Here is a 15,328-nt window from a genome sequence, read left to right on the forward strand (position 1 = left end):
TTGTTTGTGGAAATAGGTCACATACTCTGCCACAGGTGCTGATGATGGCCAATGAAACCAAGCAATTTGCCAAGTCCTCTGCCCTATGCCCTACATATGCAGCAATTCATGCTTGCTGAGTGGCAGGCGCTACTGTGTTTGTTCTTACTGGAATGTGGGTCATTTCCAGAAACCTAAGATATGACATTTCTTTCCAAGCTAAAAAGGACAAGTGTGAGCAGCGACTGGACTACCTTACGGGTTCCAAGAAAAGGTGGAATCTGCAACTTTAAACTGCTTTTAACTGCTTTAAATGCAAACATATATTTTACGCCAAAAAAAAAAAAAAAAGGCATTTTACACACAGAGTGGCCAATGCATGTCTGAGGTGAGTACTTCCTTGTGCCATTATGTTAGGACGTGGAAGTGGAAGGAGGGCTCTGATTAGACAGCAGCCAGTTGGCTGAAATCCATTATTATGATTATGACACACTGAAATTCATGTGGTCTTTAGTAGGACTGTCAAACACCTTAAATGAGGTACATAACAGGCCAGCGTTGATGTACATGCAGGTAGGTTCAACTGGGTTCCTAGAAACCATGGAGCACCCACCGCTATGCTTAATAGTAAACGGAATTCAGCTGAAATCATAAATTCATTCAGAATCATAGGTAGACGAAATCAAAAAATGCTCAGGGAGAACAAAGAAGAAATAAAGAGGGAAACAGAATTTCAGAAAAAGAAACAAATTCTGAAAGCAGGAAGTTATCCACAGTGGGAAGAAATCAAAATAGTTCCCCTACTCCATTTCCAGAGACAGCCATCACAGGTAGCTAGACACTGGGTTGACATTTTCAACATCTGTGTGATCTCACTCTGCCAGTGGACGAACATCCTCCTGTTCACTCTTCAATTTTTTTTTTTTAAATTTAGTTAACACGTATGATTATATTATATTATTTTCTGGGAGTATGATGGATAGATAGAGGCAAAGTCATCAGGGATGGGACAAGGTTAGGATTCCAGGCCTAGGGCAGGAGCAGGGCTTGAGAGACCAGGAATCACAGCAGCCTGATGTTGGCAAAACAGAGACTGGCCAAGGAGGAGGTGCTGTTAGATAAAGAGGAATACTATTTAAGTGTATGCATATTCTACATTTGCTCCATCCAATTCATCTAGTGGTGGACATTTGGGTGCCTCTGACTGTTTGGTTAATTGTGACTAATGAAGCACAGAAGTTGAGCATTCACCTCTTAGTTATCCAGCTCTAAGCCTCTGGGACCTTTATGCAGACATAGGATGGTAGATCACATAGAAATTATAGTTTTAATTATTTGAGAACCCTCCACCCACACTGTTTTATGTAAGAGCAGTGCTGTTTTTGTATTCTTATCAATAGAGCATAACCTCACACCCTTTAAAAGACACTTTTCTATTCTTTTGAGAGGAATAGTGTTTTGGAGTGTGCCATTACTCAGTGGTGGTTTTGATCTTCATTTTCTGTTATTTAGCGATGCTGAGCATTGGCTCCTGTTGATTGGCTATTTTCAGCTATTCTTTGACAAAGTCCTCTGCCAGTCAGTTTTGATTTTGAATAATGTTATTTATCTTTTCATTGTGGCACTTCATATATTTCTTATGCAAACAGGATATTTGATTTAAAAAAAAAACTCTTGTTATTTTCTCTTATTCTGTATTTTTTACACTCTATTATAATTTCCTAGGATGAGAACAACTTTGTAAGTCTTACACAGTATAGTTTGCATACCTTGCATTTCATTAGCTGTGCTTCTGTCGCCATAGTTAGGAGCATCTTTGCCAATAACAATGTCATACAGTGTGAGAGCTAGCCATGTCATTACCCTAAGCCAACTCAAAGGGAATGTGATTTAAAAAAAAAAATCTATACTTGGGAATTCTAAGAACGTTATGAGAGCTGGCAATATATTGGCTAGGCTTAGGATTCTGTCCTTCCTAAGGGCCAGTCTGGAAGGACTGGCTATATTAGTGTCAGCCCACAATGACTGATATTCCTCTGAGGACACTGGAACATCCCATTATGCAGGTAGACCTGATTTAATATCTGTTCCAGGGAAACTCAATCTGTGAAAGCAACCAGAAAAGTGGCTGTACTTTCTCCACTTAAACTCACTTTTAAAAGTTTAGTCACCAGGAAAGCAGAGTGCTCACGGAAGTACTGACGCCATGAGCAATGTCAATGACAAAGACCACTAACGATGCTCAAATGTCGGACCCACATTTGAGGCACTGTCTGTCACCACGCAGCACAGTTCCCTAGCAAGTGTTACCAATGTGAACATCACCAGGAACCCATCTGCCGTGTTTAGCATGTGATCATGGCTCATATTAACCCACTTAACAGATCATTAGTGGGAAAACACCACTTGGGCAGGGAGGCAGAGCAGAGGGCTCGGATAGTTGAATTGAGACTAAGAAATACCAAGTTAGAGCAGAGAGCTGTCGAGGGGAGAGTTAGTAAGCGTTCTGCCTCTGTGGGTTAGCTGTCATTTTCCTTGGTTGTTTATTTTTCAAAAGTGGATAAGGCCAAAAAAGTCAAACTGAAACCTGTTCTTATGACTTTGTTTAGGTGACTGAACACAAAAGAGAGCTGTGATGGGCACTGAATACTTCTTCATATGCTGGGTGGAAGATCAAGAGTTTTATAAACGAGACACCCACCACTGGAACATGTAATTTGACAGTTATATTTCATATGAAAGGAAAGACCTATCTTCATCCTATAAATAAACACGTTCATTTCTTTATGATTTTTTTAATTTGACAAATTGTATTCTAGGCACTTCTGTTTCAGGGCAGAGCAGAGATGAGTTAAATGACTTGTCCTTGCTCCTCAGTACAAAGGTCTCATGTTATTTTGTCTGTCCCATTTTACCTGGAGTAGTCATGTGACGTTAAAGTACATGGCACAGTGAACTCAACATACTGATTTTATGCACAAGTAACTGTCCTTGGTTCTTAGCAGAAAATGAAGATCCGTGGGATATTTAGCTCTTCAACTGTTTGGTGGTAAGGTTACTGAAAATTTTCAGGAAGAGTCTTTAAGGAAAACAAAAAACCAGAAACAGGGAGACGTAGGCAGTGACACCATTTCACAGTCCTGCACCAATCAGAGGCAAATGCTTCTGCAGGAGTACTTAAGGAAGCTCCTCATGCCAGTGACCCCAAACCAGCTCAAGCCAGAGACCAGACAACATCAGTCTTTGCCCATCTTCACTGCAGACATGGCTTCCTAGCACCCACCAGCCAAACTCATGTGCTCTATGCACAATATGAAAGGCTGAACCCTAGCCAGTTGTTACAGTTTCTTCTGTCCTAGAGGCATTAGAAGCAGGCAAATTTACCAGAAGTCACTTCACTACGAGACAAACTTTCTAATTAGCCATTTCATTTTAGCTGACTAATTTGTAGGCCTCGGTTGTTGTAGCGATGAGGTTGATGAAATTTTTATTTTCCTGTTATTTTCTCCTTTGTTTTTGAAATACTGTTTCATTATGAAGCACCAGGCTAGCTTTAAACTTGCATCCTAGGCTGGCTCAAGCTTGTGGTAAGGCCTTTCCTTTAAACTCTCAAAATCAGAAGTTACAAGTGTATAATACCATAGTACCCAGCTCTTACTACATCTTTCTAAAAGAAAAAAAAAATGTCATGTGGAGGGATAACCAGTTTATATCACCCCGGTTTCTCCTAGCTACCTGTGGGGATGAGAGAAGCAAACTCCATCTGCTGCAGACAAGACCAAAGGGCAATCAACACCTAGATGGATCTGTTACCCACACCAGGAGGCTCAGGGCTCTAGCAAGTAGAGACAGAAAGCATTTAACTTATAGTCCCATAGCAATGAGCAATTTTGATGACAGTCAGATTACTTAAAAAAGTAGTTCTCAACCTGCAGGTCATGACCTCATTTGGGGTTCAAAGGTCCCTTTCATAGGGGTCACCCAAGACCATCACAAAAACATAGGTATTTACATTAAGATTCATAAAAGTAGCAAAGTTACGGTTATGAAGTAGCAACAAAAATGTTTTTTATGGTTGGGAATCACAACAACATAAAGAACTGTATTAAATGGTTGCATCATTAGGAAGGTTAAGAACTACTGGCTTAGAGGAACAATTTAGGACCCAATTATAAGGGCTATGTTTATTCCTGTGTAAGTACATTTTCCCATGCACAGTCTCTGTACATCAGGGTAGAGAATGATGACAAGCCAGGCAACACTGTTAAGGTTATATTACCCGTAGAAACTTTAGAATTTTTTTCATCAAGATGAAAAATAATATTTTGCTTTAATAAAAAAAAATACTGCAAGAAAGATTGATTTATAAGGGAGGAAAATCTTTGATTATCTTGTATGTATCCCTCAGACAGTGAATAGGCTTGTGATATTTTCATCAAAACTGGTTGTTAAATTATTTATTTTTAAATTTATTTAATTTTTATTTTTTATTAATTATATTTATTTTTATTAATTTCAGTTTATTCACTTTGTATCCCCCCTGTAGCTCTTTCCCTTCTCCCCTCCCAATCTCTTCCCTCCTTCCCTCTTCCCTACCCATGCCCCTTCCCCAGTCCACTGATAAGGAGGGTCCTCCTCCCCTTCCCTCTGATCCTAGTTAAATTTCCTAAGAAGCAGCTAAAACTTATAATGCTATCTGGAACTCTTAAACCAATGACAAAGAAGATGCAAGTTCACACCCCAAATTAATTAACTTGATTGCCAGTGTTTTAAATTTGTATATAGCCTTCCAGGAATCTAAAGGCTTAAGTAAATCTAACTTACATTTTAATTGTGATCTCTCATTCTCTGTATAACATTAACAAACATGTAAGTGGCCTGAAGATCTTTGATGTTATTCAGATAAAGGATTTACAATTAAACTATGCAAACAGTGTATGCCGAGAGTTCATTTATTTGCTTCAAGGTGAAACACTATGAGATAGGCACTGACTATAGAAATTTAATAAAAAGACAAGTTTTATAAAAGAGGCTGCAGAAGGGAGAAGCTCATTCTGTAGCACAGTGAAAGCACAAAATGATGGATTTACATCACTTTACACATCCAACAAGAAAGAATGACAAAGCAACTAATATTTTATATTGCATCAAATTTACAGGCCAGGAAAAGAAAACAGATAAAAAGACATTCGGTTTAGCTACTCACACCATCCACACTAAATGAAGTATGCATGGCTTACAATAAGAATTTTAATTTTAAAAAAATCAAACTGCATTAAAAAGGAAGAAAACAATTTAAAATTTTTCCATGAGGAATTATTTTTAAACTTTGAGTTACTTAAGTAATAAAATTTGCAAAAAATAATAATAATAATAATAATAATGCTTTGCTGGTGGTGAACTTAAATATCTTACCATTTCCTTTTGCCTCATTCTTTTTAGACAGGGTGTTGCTTTTTATTCCAGGCTGATCTAATACTCTGTAGGCGAAGCTGGCCTTGAACTGATAGCAGTAATTAAGCCTACTGAGTGCTGGACTTACAGGTATGCATCATCGCATGCTGCTAAATATCCTTCATTTTTAGGTCAAACGCAAACTATAAGGCAATTAGGAAGTGGAGAAATTCTCTGGTGAAAGTACGGCAAAAAAGTTAACATCATTGCTATACGTAGGACCCAGAACTGAGTGAGCAAAAGCGTTTGAACGATCATTAGAAGAAAGGCAAAGGAGACATTTAAAGAGCAAGTCACAAAGAGATATAAATGAGATGAATGAGGATATCAAGACTGTGTAGTAAATAGAGGAATGCACCTTTAACAAAGCAACAGAGATCCGGTCCTTCTAATAACATCATGAGCGCAGACTATAAGACTGGCCTCCTGACATCTGCTCATTTGCTGTAGAAACACACACCCATGAAAATTCCCTCCTCGATAATCCTACCAGAGTTTTCTTCAGTACCTTCTAGCCTGTAAACTCTACATGTGGGTTTCCAGGGTACTATTCAGAGAAGAACTTAACTGTGAGTAAGGCCCTGTGCTTTCAGAGGCCCATCAAAATGATTTATAAAATGCAGGAAAAAAAAATGTGAAGCGATCTATTGTCCAACAGTAAAATATATTTCAATACTTTTACTTCTTTTTTTTTTGAGCTTTTGAATTTACTGGGTTTATTGTTTTATTGTTTTTTTTAATTTTTACTTTTTTAGTAATTACACTTTATTCACTTTGTATCCCCCCATAACCCCCCGTCCTCCCCTCCTAATCCCACTTTCCCTCCCCCTTCTTCACGCATGCCCCTCCCCAAATCCACTGACAGGGGAGGTCCCCCTCTCCCTCCTTCTGATCTTAGTCTATCAGATCTCATCAGGACTGGCTGCATTGTCATCTTCTGTGGCCTGGTAAGGCTGCTCCCCCCTCAGGGGGAGGTGATCAAAGAGCAGGTCAATCAGTTTATGTCAGAGGCTGTCCCTCTTCCAATTACTATGGAACCCACTTGGACACTGAACTGCCATGGGCTACATCTGTGCAGGGGTTCTAGGTTATCTCCATGCATGGTACTTGGTTGGAGTATGAGTCTCTGGAAAGACCCCTGTATTCAAATAAGGACCTCTGAAAGGCTCTGCCCTGCAGACTATCAAAGCAGACGCTGAGACTTATGACCAACTGTTGGGCAGAGTGCATGGAATCTTATGAAAGAAGAGGGAAATAGTAAGATCTGGAGAGGACAGGAACTCCACAAGGAGAGAAACAGAACCAGAAAATTTGAATACTTCTTATATAGCATGTTGTGTAAAATTGTATGGGCATTAAATATTTAATAGCTGAAAAAAGAAAGTAAAATGTTTATCATACATTAAGGAGGAACAACAGCTGAATTGTCCTTATGGTACACAATTACAACTTTGTAAAATTAAACATACAGGGTGTAAAAGATGGAAATAAATATGACAAAGTTTAACAGTGCTTTCTTTGTCTAGATGATCACATTATGGTGGTCTTTAATTTACTTTTTTATTCTTTTTAACAGTTTCTATATAACATTTTTTTCATAATAGGGAAAAACATTAACAACACAAACACCTTTTTTTAAATTATAAAATCAAAATCAAGGCCAAATAATTATACTCATTCTTTGGAGTCTTGCACAAAAGCAAAATGTTTGTTCTTTCAACTCTCTCATCAGAACCTGGGGAGTGGGAATTCTTTCAGCACCAAAACCCTTCAGTAACAAATTACCCAGGCTGCTGGAGCAATGAGAGCCAGTCAGCCAGTCTCAGCAGGGTCCAGTTCCCATAATGAAGAGCTTCCAATGCCCAGAGCTAAACCAAATTCTCTGTTAACAGCCAGAATCACTGACTCTGTCTCCTTTGTGTTTCTATAATTCCACCTGTTATCATTATTGCCCCCAAATCCTGAGAAGACAAGAGCCTTGCCTGTATTTATTGACTGTGTCAAGCCCCATCAGTCAGCATGCACAGATCTTCACCGGCATTTTTTACTAAGATAAGCTCTTATGATTTCTGTATCTCTTTACTAAATCTATGCCACAAAACAAAACAAAGCAAATCTCTCTGCTTTTCTCACCACATGTATCTGCTGTAGGCAGAGCTTCCTTCAGAGAGCCGGTCTACTTAGCACCATGCCTTTGCAGAGAAAGATATTTTGAAATGGTTCAAGGAGAGGTTGTTCAGCTGATTCGTTGGGTTGGCTTACTTATTCTAAAATATTGGCTTCTAAAATATAAGTAAAACCCTCCGTTGAATTTCTGAACACACCCAGTTCTAACAGACAAGGTTAGGCATAGAGAGAAGGGTTAAGGAAATTCACCCAGGTTCGTTAAGCTGAATTCTTCCAGGTTAGTTATTGTCTATGATATTCACATAATCCGTCCATCTTACCCTTTCCCCTAATGAATTTCCATCTGCTATTCAGCGTCCCTCTCCTCTGGCGTTTACTTTTCTACAGGATAGTCTTTGTGCTTTAGATATCTAAACAAAGTCTACTTATTTGGTGAATAAATTCTGTGCTGACTCTTTTCAGACTTCATGAATAATCTAGATAATTAAAATGTAGATGCCAAATGAGCAGTGTAGCTCTAAACATTTTAACTGAGAAGAGATTTGTTGATATGGGAAGAAATGACATGTAATATTATTTTGTATTTTTTTTAAATCACAGATGAATAAATTTCATGACCTACTATTTTACTTCTTTAACTTTTTTGGAGACTATACTCATTTTCAATAATACAGTGACTATTCATGTGAATCCTCTCACAAATACATACTTGTGTATTACATTTTACCATGTTACACAAAAAGAGATCTCATCACACAGCAACTGAATAACTTTGCTTAGGGCCACAGTACGAGTGGGTGCTTAAATGTAAACCAATTGATTAGAGAAGATGTCTTCCTTTGCCGAGGAACGTAAGGGCTCTAACAATATGACGTAGAGCACTTAAAGACATGTCAAAACACAAATCAGTCCTGGGTCAAAACAATACAACTCACTCTACTCAAGCTATGTCAGTGATGGAAGGGCCACAGCAGAGAATGATCTGTCTGTCCACTGAAAGGCAACTTGAGCAATGACTTCACTCCGCAAGCAATGGCTATCGTATGACACCTCTCTGTGTGCCCCGCCCCAATCCTCCAAGTGTCTGCAATTCACCAGACCTTACTTTACTTCATATCAAGAGCCAACATCTGTCGGCAATGTGCAAAAACGTCTAGACCTGCGCTGTAACTGTCTCTTCAGGGACTTTAGTCATCAGCTTTGCTTGGGTGTTCTCAAAAATGTTCTTCCTGTGGAATTATGATTTCTCCATAGAAACAGGTTCAAATTTTATCCATATATAAAGGATTTCCTTTTCTAACTAAATTTCATCTGTTCCCAGCTTTGTAAGAAAACAAAAAGTAGGCAGACACTGGCCATCTGTTCTCATTCTGTGTTGAGCACATCTACTGCAGTATAATGTAATTCCTTCCATGAATTGAAACTCAGGGCTTCAAAAGGGCAAATCCATAGTCAGGATAGACTTCCCTGTCCTTTACCCTCATAAGTTCTTAAACAATACATTCTTTAGGGAGCATAAGAGTAGCTCAATGTGGGGGTTGCAGATATGATTCAAGCATTAAGAATACGTGCTGCTCTTGTGGAGAGTTCAGTTCTCAGCACCTACATTGGGCATCTCACAATGGCCTATAACCCCCGCTCCACGGGATCAGACATAGTCTTCTGGTTCCATAAATACCTACACACACATGACTACATTGACCATACATACACACACAAACAGAAATCAAAATTCTTTTTAAAAACATATACCAAAGTCAATCTGAATGGAAATTCAATTTGTCTTTTAACACCCATAACCATTTGTTTCCTATTTATTAATAATCGGTGCCTCATGGACTGCTGCTGCCATCTCCTATCTGCTCAAATCTAAAAGCTGAAGTTACATGAAATGTCATTCTCTCCTTCACCATTTATTTTCAATCTAGACTCCAAATCCTATTCTGATCTTTACCTATCTCTTAAGTACACCTCCATTTTCCATTCCACTCTCATTCATTTTGGCTAAGGTTTGGGTATTCCTTGTTCAGATAATTACAGTGGCTTTTTAATGAGCTTTTCTTGCTTTCCATCTGCCACCTATTAAATCCAACTCCCTTTCTACTAGTGAAATGATCTCCCTAAAATGAAAATTATTTAAAGCCCTCCACTGCCTTAATCTTTCCATAGAAATACCCACACTCTGTTAGCATGGACAAAAAAATAAATCCTCTAACCATATGATCTGTGATAACATTTCCAAGCTAATCTCATCCAACTCTGGCCATCCTCAAGTATTTTGGCTTGACAAACAATCTGCTTCATGCGTCATCAAAACTGTGACTTTTTTCTTCTCCTCTTTGCCTGGCATCGTGCACATCTGTCTTTCTTTTGGCCATATCACATTAAAGTATCAAATATCACCCCAGACCTCCACTGAAGTCTACAGCAATTATACTAACCTTCTTTAGACATGTATTGATTCTTATTATCCACTCTACTCCCCCAAAATACTGTCTTAATTTCTTACTGCATTTTAAAATAAAAATTTAGTAAGAAAATTTATTGTGAGATCTACCCTCACGTGTGTACAACACATCATAAATTATACACATATTGTTGTACAACATATTTCTACAACTTAATCCTTTTAAAATTATGTACCTATTAAATGGCAATTATCTGCTTTCTCTTCCATCAGTCCCAGAATACCACCATTCTACTCAGATTCTCTGGCTTTGATTGTTTTATATAACTCACCTCAAAAGACTTGTGAGTTTTTTGTTTGTGTTTTATTTCATTTTGTTTTGTTTGTGACTGGCTCTGTTTACTTAACACAATGTCCTCAAGTCTCATCCACAATAATGTACCTTGCAGTGTTTTGTTCATTTTTTTTTTGTGGTTACAATATTCATTGTATACATTTATTTACCATCATCTATTTCTCTCCAGGTAGATTCCAAGGTACTTTGCACATCTTAGTATGAACAGTGCACAAATGATGTTAATTCTTTTGAATTTATACCCAAAAGTGAGACTGATAGGCTCTATGACAAATCTATAGTAGCTTTTAGAACATCAGTATACAGACAGAGCCAGGCCACTACAGGAGAATAGGGGGTTAGTTGAGCTGCACAATAGCTGACAAAATATATCAGGAAAAATTTGGTCTCTTTATTAGGTAACATTGGAGTGGCTGGATACTCAACAGCAACACAGGTAAAAAGACCTACATTTTATACCATGCACAAATGTCCATGATATACCATGCACAAATGTCCATGCAAAATGAACATTTTAAGAAAATCTATAAATATAGAAGAAAAAAACCAAAGGGGTAACTTTCACAAGGTTGATCATAGCAATAAGTTCAAGGATGTAAAGTGATGACAGAAGCCAAATAAACATTTCTTATGGCCTTGAAAGGCCATAGGAGAAGGTTATTCAGCTGAGGAGTATCTTCCCAGCATGGGAAACAGCCATGAGATAAAACTTTTTACCATTTTTCTTCTTTGTATGTATTAGTTTTATGGTGTTTCATACACATTTTGTTTGCATAATTGACAAATTTGCAAAACCAGATCATCTGAATAATCATGACCAAAGCTAGATGGTTATTCTTCTCTTGGTGATTTGTGAGCAGATGTGAAGTAGGAGAAGAAAGAAACATGGAAAGGGAAAAAGAATTGTCAGTGACTTTCCTATTAAATTTCCTAAAATGTCTTTGTATGTCAAGGAATTATTCTCTGTTTCTGTTAGCCCATTATCTGGAAAAATGAGAACAATGATCCACAGCAAAATTAGACCCTTTCTCCCAAAGCCAAGTTGTGGTTTTGTTGTTTTACCTAAGAAGAGTTGTATGTAACAAGGGGAAATTCTGTCTGAAGAATTGTAATCTCTTCTCCCTTCCTTCCTTTCTTCTGTCCTTCCTTCCTTCCTTCCTTCCTTCCTTCCTTCCTTCCTTCCTTCCTTCCTTCCTTCCTTCTTTCCTTCTTTCCTTCTTTCCTTCTTTCCTTCCATCACACCTCAAATTCAGGACCAAACACAGTAATGGGAACACCTTACCTGAGGCAATACAAATACAAAATCAAGGAAGAGATGACAAACAGAAGAACGTAAAGGACCACTGTTATCACAGCACCGAGCATGGCTGGTTGCTTGCTTTGCATGAACGTCCAGTAGAGTTTGGCTGCATCTGCAATAGGAGTCTCCCCATTATGTGCAAAGCGCTGAGAAAAGGAAGCATAGATTGAAATAAGGATGGAGGCATCATCGTGTCAGATTAATTTAAAGACATGAAACTCTACGGCACCATAATTTGTTTCTAAATTAAATCGTGTAAAGTACCCAAAAATTGCACAAAGGAAAGAGAAGAGAGGGTGGGTTTTGCGTGCTTGGTTTAGCAGATTTTTCTCATTTTCCCTTCCAAGGCTTGAAAGTGCATGCATTTGACGTGCAATTCATGAAGCAAAGGGCATGTTTTATTTATGTGCTATTAACTCGTGAATTTAATGAGCATAAGATATAAAGAAATTAAGTGTGATGGTGGAAAGATTCTTTTATTTCCGAAACAGATTTGATAGGAATGTAATCTGTGCTTTGCATAAAAGGTATGGCTTATTTTAGAAACTTACAAAAAAAAAAGTTACCAGGTTATTTAGTGTGAGCTCGAAAACTAAAGTTTACATTAGGTTAATTTAAAAACATTGTCCTGATTTTAGAGGAGGAAACATGTATTCTATACTGGATTATAAATAAATGCAAAGTACTGAGGTCTTTAAAGACAATTCTGAGTTGCAAAAACTCTACAGTGTCATCATGTGACATTATTGACCTCTCAATTGTATGGAGCATGAAGGTCCCTTAGCTGTGATTCCCATAATATCCGGTGGAAGTGATGAGTACTCTAAGGTAGGGATCTTTGATTCAAGTGGAGAGAAAGAGAGAGAACCACTTCTTTAGTGCTTAAACTGGCAATTATGTAAATATAGTTTTAAAAGGCACTTTTAAAAGTAGCTAATTCAAATCACATATGTGAGAAGGAAACCAAAGACTAGACAGGTTAATTTGTGTTTTCCCTGCACCAAAATATCTTTGGTAATTGCGCAATGACTAGAATCTAGAAATCTCAACTATCAACTACCTGTTTCTTTACCACACCAAAGCTTCTATTTTATGCTCTGTGTTTGTTATTCGTTCTACCTGGCAAGCATGGACTCGGTGCTTGCACTCTGAGCAGAAGCTAGGTGAGATATGTCAAGTGTAACTCCTTCCTCGGTTATCTTTCCGCTTCCTTAATGGTAAACAGATTAAAATGACTCACCGAACAGTCTATGTTTGACTCCAAGAACATGAGCTAAATAGCCGGTGCCAATCATTTATTTGATTCTGGCCCACTGAATGCTCAAATAAGAGAAAATAAAGTTAGACAACACATTAGTCTCTTGGGTTTCTGTTTTAAGTGTGTGGCATTGGTAGCAAGAATGGGCATAATGCTAACTAACAGACAAGCCTATGTTGCAGGTCTGCATCCGGCTACTCAGGAGAGGCCTGGCAAGTTCAAAGGCTGACCACATCACAATGTGAGGTCAAGGTCAACCTGGACCCCTTCATTATAGCCCCATCTCAAAAGTTAATAAAAAAGGCACAAGAAGGTAGGACGTAGCCCATCAGTGGGGCACTTGCACTAGCTTGCTCAAGAACCTGTGTTCAGTTCTCAGACCTGCACAAAAAAAAAAAGACAATTGCAGACAGGTTTGAAAAACATATAGTGAAGATACATTACAAGGAAAAAAAAAAAACCCACAAAGTTAAAAAAAAAAAAAGCATCAGAGATACAATAGGCTGTTGTCCGTGATATACACTGGTAAGGCAGGAAATCTTACTCTGGCGTATGATTTCAGGGCTTACACCCAGAGTTGGCAGACTGCACTGCCTCAAGGCCTGAGATATGAGCACACCATGACAGGGAGCAGATGCTGGAACGAAATTGCTGACCTCACGGTAGCCAGAAGAAAGTCAGAGAGAAGGACTTAGGGTCCCAATTATCCCTTCCAAAAGCATGTCCCCAAGTGTCCGAACTTCCTCCCTTGGATTCTGCTTCCCAAATGTTCCACTACCTCCTGCTAACACTTCAAACTGGGAAAGCACGTTTTCAAAATGTGGGCCTATGGGGAACACTCGAGATCTGAACTATAATGGGAGGGTCAAGTGTTTTTAAATATTTTAATATTTAAATATTAAATATTTTTTAAATATTTCTAAATATTTTTAAATATTGTTTTAAATATTTCTGTCAAAGGCGCCACTTCTCTAGCAAAGACCTAAATGATGCAAAGAAAAGAGCCATGGGCCTATGATGACAGCCTTCACTCAACACGTGTGCTATGTCAGTGTGGATGCCTTTGATTCACTCTGCAGAGTGTGAGTTCTTGTCTAAACCAACAGAACAATTCCTCTTCCATTGTGTGTTACGCACAGAGCATAGTCTCATCATCTCATTATTCCCCTTGCATCATTATTCGTTGGAGAAACGCATGGATTCTCCAAGCTTTATTCCTGCTTAGTCTTTCATTTGTTTCAATACTGGGAGATGAATGAGGTAAGTGATGCTATTGGTATGCGTTACTACTTTTACACAGTACTCATGTGAAGGCTGAAGTGCTTAACTATGTTATTTGATGTCGTATAGATCACGGATAGCAGATTGGGGACCAGAGAAGAGCTCCCCATGACAGCACCTCTGTGATCTTCTCCACCACTCCGTATATTTCTAAGGAAGCATTACAATTTGATTGGGTCTCCAAAAATTATATGTTGGAAATATAATCCGCAATGAAAAAAGTGTTGGGACATGGGGGTCTATTGTGAGGTATTTACATTGTGAGGAAAAGTAGCCAAAGTAGATGAAACATGGTGAGAGCTGAAAGATACTAGTTGGACAGTTGATTTGTGGAGACAGAGTAAATATAATTTGTTTTTCTTTCCAACTGAAAAAAAAAATGCAGTCACTAGATTTGTCCCCTAGCATTCACGTCAACTTCTTCAGGGGTAGGCCATTCTGAGACGCTCATCCCGGAGGCAGCCTTCCCATAGCTTTCACTGACGACATCAGAGTCAATTACCTATGCTCATTTCATAAGCTGCCTTGTATACAGCGGACTGGTTGGCTTTTCTTCTGCCTAAGGGACCTGATTGGAGGAAGGAAGGATGTTCCCCGAGGGCTGCAGATATTCTCTCTGAGAAGGTCTCAGAAGATATTTGAGGACAGCTGCTTGTGCTCCTCAGTTGACTTCCCCTGTGGCATTGCGGTAAGCTCAGCACGAGCAGGATGTCTGCTGGGTATGCCAATCAGGCCTTTGGGAGGAATTGTGAGATACCTCAGAATATGTTCTTCCCATAATGCAGATGGTGTCTTTACATCTCCTGCTCAACCAGGCTTGACAGTACAGTCTTTTCCTCGCCTGCTTGGAGACCCATAAGTAAGAATGTGAACAGAATCCAGATGCATCTAGCTCAGTCCACTCAGAATCACAAATATGACGATAACCACCATGGTGAAAGCAACAAGGGATGAGGCAAAGAGCATACTGCTGGCTCAAACAGCTCCCTCTTTCACCGCCTCACCAAGGTGGCTAATCATACTGAGCATTCAGAAAGCAGTCACATCTGGCATATGCAAACAGCAGAAGGTTTCATGGCAAATACACACAGTTCTACTCTGTAGCAGCAAGATGACCTGAACACACACACACACACACACACACACACACACACACACACACACACA

At 38.8% G+C, this 15,328-nt stretch overlaps 1 protein-coding gene across 1 annotated transcript in view; it reads right to left on the reverse strand.

The window, feature by feature from the left end:
- The window catches only part of LOC129667446 (uncharacterized), a gene marked incomplete at its 5' end in the record, with an annotated part of 278,923 nt that overhangs the window by 66,039 nt on the left and 197,556 nt on the right, over positions 1-15,328 (reverse strand). Inside the window, one exon of the mRNA XM_055595096.1 lies at positions 11,605-11,768. Within this exon, the coding sequence (XP_055451071.1) occupies positions 11,605-11,768 (164 nt within the window). The remainder of the gene's footprint in view (positions 1-11,604; positions 11,769-15,328) is intronic.

The sequence above is a fragment of the Psammomys obesus genome, unplaced genomic scaffold (assembly GCF_907164565.1).
Source record: "Psammomys obesus unplaced genomic scaffold, mPsaObe1.curated_primary_1811, whole genome shotgun sequence".
Taxonomy (NCBI): Eukaryota; Metazoa; Chordata; class Mammalia; order Rodentia; family Muridae; genus Psammomys; species Psammomys obesus.